The sequence below is a fragment of the Carassius carassius genome, chromosome 37 (assembly GCF_963082965.1).
Source record: "Carassius carassius chromosome 37, fCarCar2.1, whole genome shotgun sequence".
In the NCBI taxonomy this organism is placed as follows: domain Eukaryota; kingdom Metazoa; phylum Chordata; class Actinopteri; order Cypriniformes; family Cyprinidae; genus Carassius; species Carassius carassius.
Genome location: NC_081791.1, coordinates 20958140 through 20976792, shown reverse-complemented (window position 1 = coordinate 20976792; position 18653 = coordinate 20958140). Strand labels below are relative to the sequence as shown.

Sequence of the window (18653 nt, the reverse complement as noted above, 5' to 3'; positions counted from 1 at the left end):
CTGATGTGTTGTGATCCCTTGTAAATAAAACCCTTTTGATTTGTTTACTCCGTGTCTCATTGCTCCTTCAATTCCGTGTTCCTCGTGTGTGCATCGTGACAATATCGATACATGTTGTTGTGTAATTATGTTTTTTAAAAAGTGACAGGATTGTCAGTTTTAGATATTTTCACATTTGAGAACAGAGTTGACATTTTATGATTCCCATTTAAAAGATTTCAACTTGAAAATAATCTCTTCTCTTGAAAAGATGTGACAGAAAGGAATAATACAAATAAATAAAATATAAACAGTATATTATATAAATAAAAACAGTAGTATGTTATATATGTATATATGAAGAGTTCAGATGCAAAAGCCTCTAAGTGCCATCTGAAATTTTAGTCTAAACTTTGGATTTTTATTAAGCTCCTATGCATAGGTTGAGTCATTTTACTTTAAATGGCAATGTGCAGGTCCTTTTCCAGTCTATTAAAGTGAAATAACTGAACATAAATACAGAAACCTGATAAAAATCCTAATTTTAGATGAAACTTTCGGATGGCACTTAGAAGCTTTTGCATCTGAACTCTTCATATATACTGTATATCAAAAAAAATGTTTGATGTGTATAAAAAAAAATGTAGATTATCATATAGTAAAACTTAGCTTCTGTCAGCTATTCATTATATAATTTAATTTTAAACATATCTGGGGGAAACAATGCCACCCGTTTTGTAGAATGAACTGAATAATTTATAAGTTCATGTATTTAAACGGTTGGTGTCTCAAATTACAGTACTTCTGACATGATGTTTTCCAAACTGTGACTGCATTGAACTACGCTTTTAGGTCTAGAATTTTTTATTAGATCACTAATTCACTAGAAGTGCATGCCACTGAAATGCAAGGACTATTTGCCTGCAAGAAGCTTAGTATTTTAGCTGATTTCAGTGATTTTTTTTAGTGTTCTTTTATTATCTGTTTCCTTGGTGTTCTTGCATCACTTTTGCCCTGTGTTGTAGCTTTTCTCTTTGACCTACTTCTCATCTATGAACTGTTGTACTGTTTTGTGTGTGTGTACAGTTAATATTGTTTTTCTGTGATTATCTGCCACTGGCACGCTGCTCTATAGGCTTTTGCACTCTCACAAACGAACGGTCAAACGAACGCATGCCAAGACAGGGCCAAATCTGAGGACAGAGACAGTTTCTTCAGCTAATCACCATCAGTGCAGCGCTCACTCGCTCTGCCCTCCTCCCTTTCTCCTTTTTCTTTTCTCTCGCTTTCTCTTTATCTGATTAATCTGTGTATGTTTCTCTGAATTTGTGAGAGTGTGTGTCTAAATTCACGTGTCTGGTTGCCAGCGGATCGTTTTGGGTAGGGGTCTGGTCCTGTGTTCTCTCTTCTATCGCTAATACCATCTGTCACCTCAATCCCTCACTGTGTTTGAGACTTGGTTTTGGTTTGCTTTTGTTAACACTCAGCACAGGCTTTCTCTTTATCTCACAGTGTTGCCTCATCATTTCAACCTTTACCTTAACAGACAGATATTCACAGCACTTCCTTCATCTTCCATCTTTCTCATATTTCCGCTGTTCTTGTAATTCTGTCAAAGAGATCAAATGTGTCTTTATAATTCCATTTAAGTGTTTAAATGTTTGAGTCTGTTTTGACATTGTTTTGAGAGGATATGCCCTTGTTTTAAATAAATAAATTAATTAATATACTTCTGTTGAGAACAGATGCCTTAAATTAAACAAAAGTGACCGTAAAGGCATTAATAATGTTTCAGAAGATTTCAGTTGTCTGTTATATCACATAAAAGGCATTCTTTAGAACTTTCAGTTTAACAATTAATTGTGAAAAAAATGTATCAGGGTTTCCACAAAAACATTAAGCAGCACAATTGATTTCAACATTGATAATAATGTTGCAAATCAGCATATTAGAATGATTGTTATTATCAAGTGCCTGGATTATAATGTGCTTCATAAAAGCACATTGTGAGATGAATAATGTCCTGATTTATTCTCTAGACTGATTTGAAGTTTTCTGTCTTCTATAAAACAATTAAATTGGAAAGGCTAATTTGAATCTTAAACATACTTTGGATAATAATTTGATGTATCATATTATTCAGTCAAACGAATGTACTTTGAAAAACATCAGCAATGATTATTACTAAAAGGATAGTCCACCCGAAAATGAAAATTCTGTCATCATTTACTCATTGCCACATTGTTCCAAACCTGTATGACCTTGTTTCTTATTTACAACAAAAAAGACAATTTTGCATACTGTGTTGGTCCCTCTTTTCCATACAAATGAAGGTGAACTGGAGTATTTAAGCTTTAAAAGTACCATAAAATATCTTAAAAGTTGTCCATATGACTACATTAAATGTCCTTTGAAGCTATATTTTAGATATGTGTTATAAATGGATCAGAATGTAAACTTCATTCATCCTCCCCTCAAGCAAGTTTATAATTTGAGAAATACTGCCAACAGATCTTTGATTCAGTTAGTTTGAAATTGAGAACCAAATCAGATAATGAACAAATGCAGTTGGTACAAAAGAATGATTTGTTGCTTCTCTCATGAACTTAAAGTAGGGTGGATGTCAAGATTTTCAGTAACAACTCTGATATGTTTTGATTGAACTTGCCCTTTAATGTTGCCCTTTAATGCTTTTTAAAATCATGTTATAACATTAATTTGGAATATACATTTGACTATAAATAATGTGTTGTTTTATAATACATTTGGAAACTCTGAACAGTCTTGATAGTAGCAGGTCAAGTTATGGTTATGAAATGAGTTAAATCTATATGACGATAACTGGTCTATAAAAGATTGATTGAATACGTGTGTTGATATGTGAGAAAATGTATATAAAACATTTATTTCTAAAATGTGAACACTAAGGAAGGTCCTGCATGTCCGTGACTGAGCACTTTACATTGTGCACTTTAAATAATATCGCAAGTGTCCATTTTGGATATGTAGTTTATATATATGTTATATGTATATGTTATATGAGTTTATATGCAACACCAGTTAACTCCATATTTTTTACAGTTAAATCATGTTTTTATTGTGTTTAATAATATATTATTATTATTATTATTATTATTCCAATTTTTTTTTTTTTTTTACCTAATCGAAATAACCCAACTGCAATTTGATTGAGATTAACTGGAATGCACAATTAATGTTTTTTTTTATTTTTAAGAAAGGAGTTATCTGTTTTGCAAATTAACTCTTCATATATGAACACACACATACACACAGTCACAACCTCAACATATTCAAATGTACTCATATTTAACAGTAATTAATTGTTGAGATTATCTCCATGATATGCCATGAGAATGTTTTTCCTTTTTTCGCACATAACACTGTTGTTTGTGCATCAAATGCAGTGTTTGCATGTAAGTATTGTGGTTTGGGTTACAGGAAAGTTTAAATAAGAAAAACATGTTTATCTATGCTTCCTACTGTTTATATTTAATGTCTGTGTTTGAAAATTTGTATTATTTGTCATTATTGCAGCATCATAAAAAGACAGGAATTTTTCCATGTTTATAATTAATGTTTGTGTTGCAAATTTTGTGTCAGTCTTCTTGATCTTTCACACCAACACACACACATAGACTTATCATAGTGGCTCAGAGACATTGTACCTGCTAGTGGAACGGGGAGTGACTACTAGGCCTGACCACAGAGGAAATCAGCCTATTGTAATCTTCCCAGTGGGTGCATGTGTGTGTGTGTTTGTGTGTATGGGTGGGTAAGTCATAGAAAGAGAGAGAGTGCAAGAGTGAAAAAATAAGGAAAATGGTGCTGCTGCAACATCCGGCTAATAATTTATTGTGACAGGTCGAACAAACTGAATTTATGTGCCAATCTACTTGCGACACAGAGATGCCTTGTTGAACACAAGAGAGGAAAAGGAGCTCTGACTCAACCGAAAGATATGAAAGAATGCCAGAGTTATTGTTGTTATCTCATGTCTCCTATAGACTCACATACAAATCAATTCAAATTGGAGACATAAATGAATGCAAGTTTCTAATTGCTTTGCACAAAGGCTGTGGTTTTGTATGTCAGTCGCACAGAAGGTGAAGTTTGCATTGAGGTGCCTGTGCATGTTTGTGTCTGCTTTGATTGTTACATCATGTAAACTAACCATTGACAGGTAAATTGGTCAGAGCTGACTTTAACCGCAGTGACCATCCTGAAACATAATCTCACAAACCGCCCTGATTACACTGCGCCTTTAAAAATCAACACTGGGGCAATTACCAGTGGTCATTTAGTAATATATTTGATGGAACTGTATTGCGTTTTCTTTAAGATATCATTGTGGTGTGATATCAGTTCTGATTTATGTAAAGTTGACTGTCATTCAACTATTGTAACATAATTTTTATGGGATATGTTGAGATTCACTCACACAACCCAAATTGTATTTTTAGGTCTGTATAACAGGTAGTAAATACTAATCTTTTTTTTTTTTTTTTTTGTATATATATATATAAAATAAAACCCATGAAAGCAAATAAATAATCAGTGTAAAGTAAATGTCAGTGCAGTGGTTAGGTACTCAGGGTTGCAAGCATTTTTGGTGCCAGTGGAAAATACAAGTATATACATTATCTGTTAAAATTTTTATTAATTTTACATTTTCAAAAGTTTCAGGATTATTTCATGAATAGTAAGATTTTTTTTTCAAGTGATTATTTGAAATAGAAATCCTATGGAACTTTTGTAATGTTTTTTCAGTCACTTTGGATCAATTTATTGCATCTTTGGAACAGCATATATTAAATATTTTAGTATTGAAAATAATTCAAAAAATGTATAATATAATATAATCATATAAAATGTTGTAGTTAATGTAGTTAAAGTGTTGTAGTTAATGCTGTTGAAACGTTTCATGTGTAATATGAACAAAACGCTTTACATTAATATATACTTTTGACATTAAAAACCCAACCATTTTCATAAAAAATGTAAGTTATGGGGGTCAGATCCTCCCTTCCAACCCTCCTGAATAATTCGCACCCTTAGTTCTGATTAGACGGCTACAGAGACATACGTGATGTCATTATTGAGCTCGGAAACGTTCCACACACTGTTTCCAACACAAAGGTCACACTCAGAGGGTGTGTGTGTATGAGTGGAAGGAACTCTTTGCACCTGTGTTTTTGTTTTTTTGGTGCCACTTTGGGGTGGTGATACACCCCCCCCCCTCCACACCAGTACCATCACCACATCATTTTTTCTTTCTTTCTTTCTTTCTTTCCTTCTTTCTCTCACTCTCTCTCTCTCAGACAGAGAGCAGGTGTGTGGGGTTTTGGGGGGCTGTGCTCCTGTTCTGAAAGTCTGCTCATGTCTCTTCATTGACAGGCCTTTCCGTTCCTGTAACCCACAGCACTCGCAGACGCACGCACACACACACACACAAACACACACATTTACTGAACAGATGCTTGCACAAAAGAACATCAGCTGACACAGTAGCAAAACTCTTTTCAGATGATAATTATCTGTTTCTCCTCTCATCTCCCCCTCATTTTACCTCCCTTTCTCCCTTTTTAACTAAAAAACATTTAGGTGGTTGAAAATGATAAGGCGTAGAGTAATTCATATTTGATAATCATCATCTCTGTCTGTCAGAAAACCACCCTATTTTGAACACGCATATCTGTCTTACAGTACATCAACGTTATGTGTGGGTGAAAGTTGTGATATTATTCTAGTGTACTGAACCATGAATAGCTCCCCAGCTCTTCTCTAGCACCGTATCTGTGTATATTTGGCACCTCTGGTTTGTTTTTGGGTTAAATGTGGGTTTAGGGAGGCCAGCTAGCAGGTGGTCAGGATGCTGGGCAGCTGCAAATTTAGGCCCTGGTCTGATCCGGGCCTCCGCCTTTAACAGCCACACAGGAAAAGCAATATCCTCAAGAGACTCAAGTGGAGTTTCTACACCACAAACATGCACATATACATGTTCAAATGCTAGTATACAACCCATCATTTTCATTTTTTACTTCATTTTCTCACCCGCACCAACACACACACACACACACAGTGGGGGAGCATCTGTTAGGGCTTGAGTTGGAAAGTGTTTCCATCATTGTGAAGCCCTGGGGGACTGACAGCTCTCTACAAAACACCTCGCTTAAAGATCTCAAATTCACCCTCAAAAAACAGTCAACACACCCATATGAACAAATAGAATGTGTATCTAATGTGGTCTAATGTGTGTGTTGGCATTCAGGGAAAGCATTCCTAAGTTAGCCTGAGAGAATACAGTTGGTGGCATTTGCATATGTCCTACTACAAACCCTGATAGAGAGTTAATAGGTCATTCCAGATTCTCTCCATTCATATTCAGCCTTTATCATTTCTTTCCTATGTTACAAGCTATACAGAACCATTTGAATACTACACAATTATAGTTATCGCACTGCCACAAGTGTTTGAGTAAACACTATGTATGGCACTTGGTGTGATGGTCTTTGGAAAATGGCTGCATTCACTTATGTGGTGTGTGTGGTGCTGTTTCTTCAAGAGAATTAAAATCAAAATGATCCATTGTCCATCTTACAGTGGACTCAAAAAGTAATTATACTCTTTGGCTTAGGTAGGCCACACTTAAAATGCATTAATGTCTTTTGATTTTATTATTTATAGAATTGATTTTATTAAATAGTTATTTAAAAAGACATAGCTTAAACACTTTTTGTGTTGCATTTTATTACAAGAAATATTAAAGTTGCGCTATATAAAAAAAGAAAAAGATTTTAAGCATTTAATAATAATGCATATTTCTATGCCTCTGTTAGCAGTTATGAAACAAAAGATATTATTCATAAATAAGACCAATATATATATTTGGATACTGACTTTCTTTACTTAAAATTATACTAGAAAGACTTTTTGGGGCCACTGTATAACTCTTAATTAAAATTAATAAATTACATATTTTATTTGGGTCTTATTGACATCTGTGCAATATACATTTTAATTATTTAAACAATTTAATTTTTCAAAGTGGAAAAGAAACCAGTAAGCCAGAGATATTGTTTTTTCCAAAACACACTTTATTTACAAGGCAGTTATAAAAGTTTGTATAAAAAAACGTATGAAAAGTTCATAATCAGTGTAAAAAAAGTGTTTGTACTTGAAGCTAATACAAAAAGGCAGCGAATAACAAAAACGTTATTGCTAAATGCTTTTGATTGGACACTGCAATCTTAGTATCAAAGGCTGATTGTAATATCAAAAACAAGCCGACTAGGTATAAAAGCAACAATCATTTCAGTGTTTCAAAAACTAGAAATACCAATGTAAATCTGATTACAAATTGACATGCAAAAGTGTCTATGAAAACATGATTAAGAAATGTTTTATCATCTCAAAGGCAAACATGTGACCATTTAAACCCTTGATTTGAAAATGCTTGGTAAACCTTGTTTTTCCCATTTAGCGAATACAAAAACTAAAAAAAAAAAAAAAAAAACTTTTTGTTCTATTTAAATCTCTGCATAGTTGATCTAAACCATGAAATAGTGCTAATACAGAGAAAGCTCGACATTGTGGTTTCGATCTTGAAAGCTTTTGAAATGGCAACACTACTAAACTGGCAGAGTACCTTTGTACACTAGATATATCACCTTAAATCTACACTAGGCAAACTTGAATGTTCAAACTTGGCAAAGTCATTTTTAGGCATTGGGCATGGTTCGTTTTGGCCAGGAATACATAGCAGTGCTGTTAGGCATTGGGCTGAAATACATACCAACTCTGCAAGGGCAGTTCTGTCGGACACCCACAGATACGGAGTACAAATCTTGTCTAGTTTTGGGTGTATGATTTTGATAATGCTAGGAGGACACACACTCCTTACAATTAACACACATTTAGCGATTAAGAAGTGAGCAATACTGGGGTCAAACACTGGCAAAGGTGCCCACCGTAGTTAATTATTATTCTTAATACAAAATAATAATAAATTACTGCAAATTGTTCCTTATATTAAAATCCATAAAATTAGAACCCACATAGAGAATTCATTTCCCATATATAATACAAAATATATAATACAATATTATTCAATTGAAATAAAAAAGGTAGAAAAACACAACATGAAAAATGTCTTTGGTTGCTTGAATCAAATGATGGCACAGCTTAAACATTGACAACTAACATCGACTGTGCAGTCTACAAATTGGCTTTTAGCCTCTCCCAAATAATGTACCACAAGTGTAGGAGTATCCCTCTTTTACTTATTTTCAGAATGATTGTCTTCTGTCACTCTTTTTCCCTTTCTATATTTGTCTCGGTCTCATTCTATCTGTCTCTTTACATGACCAGTGCTCGCGAAGAATAATTGCTGAGGTATTTGTGCGTGGCTTCGGAGGGCATCGTTTGCTCTTCTGTCTTCCCACAAAGCACCTGTTCCCATGTGCTCAATTGCTGAGAGAGAGAAAAGGAGAGAGAGAGAGGGGAAGTAAAGATGGAGAGAAGTAGAAAAAGTCAAAGATGAAGGTGACTGGTCAGGTTTTGCATGGCCTTCACAATTTTATGGCACAATTCAGCACCTGGAGTCATAAAGTCAATGTGTGCTACTACAAAATGAGTTATAAAATTTTACCAACCAAAAATACATATTTAAGCAAAACATTTCATTAACATTTTTTTTCAAAATTTACATTTGGATGCTTTCTTTCATATTGGTTACATCTCGGTCACAAAAATTCATGTCCAAATACGTTTCAGATGAGTACATATAGGGCTTTCTGATGGTAGATATGGTACCTGCATAGGGCTTCCCATGGGTCTGCGGGGCAGCTGGGCTTTGTGTCCATCCTCAGTTTTCTCTGCGTTTGGAAGCATCAGCACAGAGCTAGTCAACAGATCCTATAGGTTCCAGAGAAAAGAGCCGTCAAATGTTAACTTAATGCTGAGAAATGATATTTACTCTGACATATGTATACAAGCAATATCAAAATACTCACAGGCATGTCATGGGCGGAGCCACTAGAAGGGAAGAGCTGGGTGTGGAGATCTTGCCCCTCCCACTGCAGACAAGCTGACTCCACCTATAGATCCCAATCCATAAGATCCATTAACATTATTGAGTACATCCAAATACACAATGCATAAATTACTGTATATTACTTCCCTAATCCTGTGAATAATATCTAATGTCTAATTCACACACCAACTCATACACAGAATGATCAGACAAGTTCGACAGCATACTGATATTACTAACAAATTCACATAGCAACGTACAGACAAGAAGCTCTTACATTTGAGCTATTTGAATATCACATTGAGACGTATTCAAATGAAGGGGCCCACATTATCCCAAACTGACCTCCTGTTTGATCTTCTTTAGGGGGGGCTGGTCAAGGTGGACCCCCCCAACGCTGATCTCACACTCCTGAGGCTCCTGTTTAATAGCACCAACCACTCCAGAGTCCAGTGAAGGACTATGGACCTGGAAACAGAACAGATTCTTGAATAAAATATTCCAAACTAGTGATGCACCACATATCGGTATCATATCGGTTACTGGCCGATATTAAAGGCTTATTGGAATGTATTGGATATTTAATTGTGCATGCTCTTTTTTTTAAATAATTTTTTATAATTTAACACCATAATAATTAATATAAAGATAATAATGTTAAATCTTTAGCAAATCTTAAAAAAAATACTGTACAGTAATGCTGTTTTTTTTTTGCATTTTATTTTACATTTTACATATAGTATAGAATTTTTTATCAGCCATAGCATGAAATATTATAATACTATAATATATATATATAATAGTAAAACAACAAATAAATACATACATTAATAACATAAATTATATTTTTTATTTAATATATAATTTATGTAATGCACCTTTTTATGTAAATGTATGTTATTTAGTCTCACCCTCTTCAGTGGTCCATATTTGGTGTCTTGCATTGTCAGCGTGGATTTGAATGGAGTTGGTGTGCGAGGAGTGCACTCCATGATGGAACGCCTCAGGTTTGGGGTCCTGAACCTGAAACGGAACGCACACACGTGAGTGTCTCATTACAATCACATTAATCACATTAAGTCTCAATTATTTAATTTAACTTGTGATTTTGCTTTATATGTGTATGGGAAACTTCTTTATACATCGGATCATAAAGAATGCAACTATAAATGCAGAGAATACTGGAATGGACACTTACAGCTCATTTTCCTTCTGAGGCCGAAGAGCAAGGTCTTTTTGCAGTGCTTTCTGGGAGCAGACAGGCGAGGACGTAACAGGTAAGCTTTGACTGTCTGAGTCTGGGCTCACTGATGCATTAAAGAACTGCAACAGAGAAAAAGAGGACAACAATAAGATATTGAACTGAAAACCACAGCTGTGGGTGAACCTCTAAATGGGGTCAAAATCAGCATAAATTTGATTTCAAAAACTGATTTTCACATATGAGTAACAATACTGTCTCTAGGCTAAAAGTATTATGGTTATTATGGTAACTGTATGATCAGTGCATCATTATAATTTAATGAAGAACACTGCAAAAGTTTGCTATGCATAAAATTGCAAACATGACATAAATGGAGGAAATGTTAAAAATTGCTTGCATTCTTGTAATTGTACATCAATAATCCAGTGTTCATTGGAGATTTCTTTCCATTCCCCCCTGGTAATCAAGAAAACAACAACATTCCTTCATGCACAATACTAAGCTGAACTTGAACGATTTGTGATATTAAAATCAAATGCTGTCTTGATTATGTAGTGTTTGACATCACTACGAACATAATTTACTAAAACAACCAATCATAAGACAAAATCAACAGTGCCACTGATTAAACAGTAATTCTGAAAAGATAAAATGAGTTAAGGCGTCATAAAAATGTAGCACTAAGAGCTGATGCAATACGCTCAAATATCTTTTTCTTACCACACACTTTATGACCCTAGAAACACTCATGGGTTCTATAAATGGGTTATGTTTGGTGACGTGACTTTTAGATGAGTCCTATGCATGTTGACTAATGCAGACTGATATGTATTAGTGTGAAGAGATTGATTCAGGGTGATCAGATAATCAATGAGTTATTGGGTGACTGATTGATCAGGGTAAAGCATTTTCAGGATACCTGAGAAGGAGAAAAATGCAGGTGTCTGTTGGCTGAATGTTTGGGTGTAGAGCAAAGATATATGAGGGCACTGCTGTCATCGCTGTGGGTGGGTGAACCCTGATTAGATTGAGTCTCCATTTTAGGAGATCTCCTATCGGAGTGTATGTTGGCTCAGATAGATGGGGCCTGAGAAGACGAGACCACGTGAGGACAGTGAGGGTTTCTAACGTGGGATTCTTCAATGGTCTCTTACCGAATCAATAGCGTCAATAAACTCTGGTAAAGTGGAGCTGGCGTCATTGTTTGGGCTGTTCGTGTTGCCATGGGCACTTTCCTCTGGTAGACATCCCTGCTCTAGGGATGGAGCCGGTACTGAAACCACCACACCAACTGAGCTATCCGTCAAAGAGCCTCTGTTCCACCCACCGTAGCTGCTCATGGAGATCTGTGAGACAGGGCAAGAAAAGGTTTCAAGAGAAGCTCTGTGGGTGTAGGACAGAAATAAGTAAATAAGTAAAATTAAGAGAGGGATGCATGCAGGAAGAACAGTCAGAAAGAAAGGGAACTTGTCGAGTTGAATGATGTGAAGTGTTGGGAGGGGGTTCGGAGTTGCACAAGGAGTTAAACAGAGCTTGTGGTGTGATAAGGCACAATTGCATCATTTAGCCAAGCAGTTAGAATGTGAAATAGACCCCCAGATGCTTCCTCCAATTAATCACACACACACACACACACACACACACACATACACTTCACTTACTGGTAGTGCCTGCTGTCCCTTCAGCTCATTTTCTGTTGACATCAAGAGCATCTCAATCTCTTTCACCCTCTTTTCTTTCTCGGGGTCCTCTTCGCTGTAGTGTCTCTATATCACAGGAATCAAAACAGTGCAAAGTGAACGAAACAACCTATTGTGATACTGAACTGAATGCAATTAGATAAAACAATAAAATAAAACGTCGTATTGTTAGATGGATTCAATTCAAAAACATACTGCACAAGTGTAGTTCAATTCACAAATAAACAAGACAACTCTTTTTATGATTGTCAAAATACTCTGGTTTGAATTAGTCTACTAATGAGAACACATATACATTTACTGTTATTTTAATTTAATGCATTCATGCCTGAATTAAAAGCAATTTTAGTGTGATTTGCTCTTGGGTTACCTGGATAGCAGCAGTGCCATGTTGAGGAATGTTCATGATGTTCAGCTGAACAGCAAGTGGAAATGGCACCTGAACACAAGAAGAAAAAAAAAAGGTGTAAATGACAAACAGCCTTCATAAGAAATGTTTTAATAGGCAAACATTTGTGAGATAAGGTTACTCGTACCCGTTGTGAGTCAGACAGTAGTGAGTAGTACGGATACTGATTGCTCATGGACGAGGCAGGCATGGATGTATTGGTCGGTGTCTGAGTGTAGTTCAGGAGGTGAGATTTAGCGTAGCTGTTATTTAGCGGAGTGGGGCCGACTTTAGCGGCCTGCTGCAGGTAGCCTTCCTGCTCGACTTTCCGTCGCATTGTGGAGTTCCAGTGGTTCTTTATGGCATTATCAGTTCTGATGACAAAAACGTAACAATAGAATGTCATTATCATATACCAATGCATAGAATGTAGTTTGTAAGTACCATTTCTTTACCTTCCCGGAAGTAGCTTGGCAATCTCAGCCCATCGGTTTCCAAGTTTCTCATGCGCCTGGTAGATGATCTGATCTTCTTCCTCAGTCCAGGAAGTCTTCTTCACCTCAGGGTTCAAGTGGTTGTGCCAGCGCTCTCTACATTGCTTCCCAATCCTCCCCTTTAAGTGCTTCGCAATCACAGACCAGCGTTTGGGGCCATACTTCTGAACCAACTCGATCACCTGAGAAAGAAAGAGAAAAAGTTAGAAGTGTGGGAAAAGGAAAAGGAGGTTAGAGCTGAAAGAGGGAGTGTATTACAGCCTAGCACAAACCCATAGAGAAAGGGAACTAACATTGCATAAGTGTTTTAGGATTGCATACAGATACAGATAGTGGTATTACGTTGAATATCTGCAAAATACACCTGCTAATGACTTCTGCTGGGTCATAAAAATGACACTAAATAGAGAAACACCTGGTCCCAACAGTTAATCATTACAACACAACACCCACTTGATGGATCTTTATTTTCCCCTTTAACTTTCTCCTGGTTGCATGCAGATTAGTTGGTTTTGTAACTGCAATCCTGTGGCTGTATTTTGGTCATCCGAGGTAACATATTGGTTGTGGTTCGGGTATTTTGTGTCAAATTGTAGATGTCTTACCCGTTGGTCTTCTTCTTTAGTCCACGGTCCTTTTATAAGTTCAGGGTTGAGAACTTTCTGCCAGCGATGCTGACACTGAACATCTGTGCGATTCTGTGACACACACACACACACACACACTAAAAGTTAGGTAATAGAGAATGGAATCTAATTTTAGGTTGTCAGTGTGGTGTTTACTTTGAATTAAAGTAAATTGTTGAGTTTAATATGAGTTCAATGTTCTGCACATGAGATCCCAGGTGTTTCAGAAACCCCACACAGAGTGAATCAGAAATGAAACAGCTTTAGTTTCTGATTCTTGTTCATGTTTTGAGATTGATGCAAAGAAATCTATAACTAGAAGTAGACAATTTTTGATTGCATATAGCTCGTAGTTATGTGTGTATGTGTACTGTGTGTCTTTGTGCCTGAGAAATGTCATACATTTATATGTGAACATATGTTTCTACCTGAAAGCGCACTTGTGTGTGTCTGTGTGTGTGTTTGTACATCCGTGTGTGCATGCAGGTGCACAGTGGATTCTGAAACCGTGCCATACCCCCCCCCCCCCCCCATTTGACTCTGTTCCAAACTAGGCCAACCAATGAGGAATAGCCAATTATGCAAAATCCTCCACAACGTGCACACACTTCTACAGTACCTGATCCTTTGGCTATTCACATGCAAATGCACATATATAAAACACCACACCTAACATAACCTAATCTAACCCCCTAAAGCTTACACACAAAAGTTGCATACATGGACACACACTTAAACAATCGTAGACACAAAAACACTCACAGGCAGAAAGCTGGCAATGACTTTCCAGTCTTCAGAACCATGATGCTCTACCAGCCTCTTCAACTTTTCATCCTGTAAAAAAAAGTCACAACACTGTAGCATTGTATACATAATCAAATAAATAGTGCATTGTTAAATAAGCAATAATTAAATAATGTTTACATTATACAATATACATATGAAGCTACATGAAAAATAAAGGGTTATCAGTCAAACTAAATGTAAATACAGTGTGTTCAATTTGTTAATGAATACACAGGATACCACATCAAACAAAAACAGCCAAAAGCACTCCTCAAACAATACAAATATCAAGAAGGTGCAAAATATATATATATATATATATATAATTGATATATATATATAATTGATCATTAAATATAAATTAATACATATAAAAAAGTTTTAATGTATTTTTTATTTTTATTCTTATTTGTTTTGTATTTTATCAAAAATAAAATACAACAATAAAAATAATAATAAATTAATAATAATAAAAACAAATAATAATAAATTGTCAAAATTAATGTGTTATTATTAATTTGTAATAATAAAAAACTAACTAATAACTGGAACTTAGACTCATTTGTTTTTTAAGTATGGATCAGAGGGTTAATCAAAACAAAAAATAACACCCAAACAAAGTCAGACAACAGTAAGCATACCTCCTCACGGGTCCAGCGTGTCTTGCCGAGGTGACGTTTTCCTGTCTTGGCATGAGGACCATCGTAGTCATGATCATAAATCTCCACATCATCATCATCTTCGTCGCTACTGTAAACACTGGGGGGGAGGAATAGATTGTGAGATAAAGAGAACAGGGTATCAAGGGGTGGGGGTAAATAGTGAAGCAGCAAAAGCAAACATGAAGGATGTGGAAAAAATAAATAAGGGAGTGGGGGACAGGAAATAAGACAGGAGCATATCCTCATGAACATGATAGATGTGTTTGATGACATGTGTAAAAAACACCCTTTCACCCCATACGTCTATCACATGCTATAGAAAAATTAAGCGATAACACAGTCAACACAAAACTAGAGCTGATGAACCAGTACAGCCGGCAGGTTAGGGTGCAGGGGGACATGCTCAGAGAAACCTGTTCTGATGTTTTTGGTTTCCACAGAAACAGTGAGCGTGTGTGTGGACTGGCACTATTTCATGATGGAGAGAGCGTGTTCAGACCTGCACAGGTACTGTCAAAACCATCTCACCTGGCCGGCTGTTGGCCAATCAGGATGGAGCACAAGCAGACGTGGAGAACAAAGTTCTCCTGGCCTTTGTGCCACAGGTGTATGTGTGTTTATGGACTTTTAAACCTCATGTTTATCCTTAATGCCAGTGCTTAAAACAAAAGATTAAGATGATTGCTCACTTCCTTGACTACAAGTATTTAACTGGAAATATAAAACTCAGAATGCACCTAGCTCACTGAAATTAAGAAAAACTAAACAAAACAAAAAAATCTAGTCAAATAGATACTGTTTCATTTTAGTGTGCGTTGAGGGTTGCTGACTAACTGTACATGTGAATTTAAATATTTGTCAAAATAGTCTAGCTGTGGCTGAAACCATATTCAGAGGAATTTTTTTAAACATCAGTCTTAGTTTACCATTATCATCTCATGTGACCAATATAACAAATGCCTTATTTTTAACCTGTTGCCTAAGCTTGTTAAAAATTTATATTACAAAAGCACATGCATGATAACTTTAAAATGTGAAACAAACTTTAAGTGCATGCAAAAGTCACCCTCATGTTAAGCAATTTTCTTTTTTCATCCTGTCTACTATTTCTTCAAACAGAAATATTACGTGGCATGACAAGCCGCTGTCACCATTCACTTTCATTGTATGGAAAAAAGATGCAGTAAGAGTAAACGGTGACCGAGCTGTCAGATCCTCACGCTCTCCCTAAATCTCCTTCTTTCGTCCGACGCAAAAACTAAAGCCATGGAAGTTTGGAACAACATGAGGGTGAGTAAATGATGACAGTATTTCATTTTGGGGTGAGCTATCCCTTTAAGACTATAATACTAGTCATTGTAAATCCGACAACTGTCAAGCGGATTTAGAAAACTAAGTGAATATAATCCATCCGGTTTACACATAATCTCAAAATTAATCCAAACGTTATAATGCTGGACTACCTCCATAAAACCCCAAAAGATGGCGAACAGTTAAAAAAATTAATAATTCACGCGAACATGCCTAACGTTAAGTGGTTCTGCAGTCGCCCGCTATTTTTCAGACACACTAACGTTACGTCGCCGCTGACATTGTGCCTCTCGTCCATTGTTTCTGAATCATAACGAGTGTGTATTCTTTGGGAAAGTACCAGATCTCACCGTAACCTGCCCAGCGGATTTGCACGCGCACGGTGAATGAATGATAATTTAAATGAACACGAGCGCGAGACCAACGCGCTGGCGCGAGCGGTGAGCGCACATGCCATCCACCTGTTCATCGCGGCGCGGCGCAACCAGAAGAAACAACTAACTGTTACGTTATTCCGCGGAGAAATGCGTGCGTTTGTAAAAATGCAACTAAATATGAGCGCACCACTTCTGAGGCATGCACTTAGTAAATGCTGCCAGCACGAACTGTCTAGCAAGTCTTGAGACTTAAGTGCCCGCATGTGGCTCTGGAGCGCAGTCTCAAAATATAAAGGAAATAACGTACATGCGCTCATCAAAGTTTAAATCAAAATGCGTAACTCTTAAAACTCACCTGTGTCTGTGCCGCCTCGCCATCCCGCTGCTCAAGAGGAGGGTAGAGAAGTGATGGTGAGTGCGCTCGGCTCAAGTGTACTGCGGTGGAGTGCTGTCAGCTCCTCTTCGAGGAGGAAGTGCCGATATTAAGCTCTCTACGGAGTGTGCGATATTGTAAACAGATCCATCAGACAAAGCTAGGGCTGTCTCTCCCTCCCGCTAAATTTGGCGCCTCGGGTTCTGCGCATGCGCACAACCACTCTACTATTCAGACATCAGAGCGCCTTTTGAGGGAGAGCTCCGCGCTAATAGTTCACTGTTGTTCTTTTGGAACAATTATATTGTGTTTTTCGAGGTAAAAATACAGGGAGGGGTGGCAGCGGGTTTCAGAGAGGACAATGTGGACTCTGAGCGGGAGTGAAAGTTTGGCAAACAGGGGGAAACAGAGCGTGAGGGGTCTGGGCATCTTCTCTCGACCGTGCGCTGTTTCTGCGGTACTGAGGCTGTGCTCTAGTGACTGATGGAATCGTACAGAAATTACGCGATTCCTCAGGTGCACAAGTCGTCTGGAAGATGTAAAAAACTGTGAAAAAAAACATAATAAAAAATTACTTATTTTATTTGCAAAATGATAACATCATAGTTAAACAGAGTGTATAAAAATACATTTCACACTGTTCTTTCAAAACGTGCTCTCTGCAAACCAAGATTTCTGAGACTTTTACCAGACGTTTTAGAAGCACCATAAATGCAAATCTGTAAATAAAATAAAAATGTAAAACGTTATCACGTTTAATAATGTCTATAAAATACCAGTGAGTGATTACAGCAAAACGTAAAATGTGTAGCCTATCTATAACACGTTATCATATTACGAACAACCGGAAATGAACGTTGATTCATTTGATTTAATTGATTGATTTAAGTGTTTTATTGATGCTTTACGATGCTTTTAGTGGGATACGAGGATAGTTACTGATTCAGTGTTTTTGATTCACTTAAAAGAACCATAGGAGTCATTCGTTCAGGAATCGAACTTCACATGTTTTGATTCACTAAAAGGAACCGACTCAATAGAGTCATTTGTTTTTAAGAATTGGACCTCACCGTGATTAGAAATGTGAATTCAAGTGGTAGCCTACTGTCTGTGCTTAATAGCTTATCAGTACAGAAAACACTGAGAGAATATTTAAGTGATGTATTTTATTAATGACAGAGTATTTTAGTAAAGATGAACGAATTAGGCTACATGTTTCAGATTATGCCATTCGATTGCCGTACTTTTTAAAGTATCATTCCAAATATGCAGGTGTTCAGTTATGGAAAGCAAATTGCCTAGAAAACAGCTTGATTTAATTTGAATTGTTTTTTTTTTTCACTTCTCTCGCTTTCAACTGGTTGCAACAGTTTCGCTTTTCCTTTTTCAGAAATGTTCCACCTCTGGGTTGCTAATAATTTTACTTTGCGTCACGTTGCACAATACATATGGCACATTTTGTTTCTGAAAGTCACAGTCAGGTTATTTGTCTGGATGGAAAAGTAGTGCAGCTTGTTTAAGTTCTCCGACATGTCCAACCTGTTGCTGATAGTCTGCGTAATTGCATAATCATCGAGGAGGGTAACCAGCAAACTCACTCTGTCACAAACTCTTGAGGTTTGTGGTCTATATGTTTTGTTTTATAGGTTGTCTGCTCATTGCGCTCACTTGGTTGGCATATTGTGACCGTCACTTATCATA

At 36.6% G+C, this 18653-nt stretch overlaps 1 protein-coding gene across 1 annotated transcript; it reads right to left on the bottom strand.

Moving 5' to 3' along the window:
- Nucleotides 1–7072: 7072 nt before the first annotated feature.
- On the bottom strand, nt 7073–17162 carry LOC132118349 (transcriptional activator Myb-like). Its single transcript, XM_059528140.1, has 15 exons — nt 16935–17162; nt 14871–14988; nt 14206–14277; nt 13423–13515; nt 12779–12999; nt 12472–12697; nt 12306–12374; nt 11897–12001; nt 11390–11581; nt 10230–10354; nt 9943–10054; nt 9377–9499; nt 9012–9095; nt 8812–8913; nt 7073–8469 (listed from the first exon to the last, which is right to left on the bottom strand). The coding sequence occupies exons 1-15, from the start codon at nt 16955–16957 to the stop codon at nt 8356–8358; spliced, it is 1779 nt and encodes a 592-aa protein (XP_059384123.1). The 5' UTR covers nt 16958–17162; the 3' UTR covers nt 7073–8355.
- Nucleotides 17163–18653: the final 1491 nt, after the last annotated feature.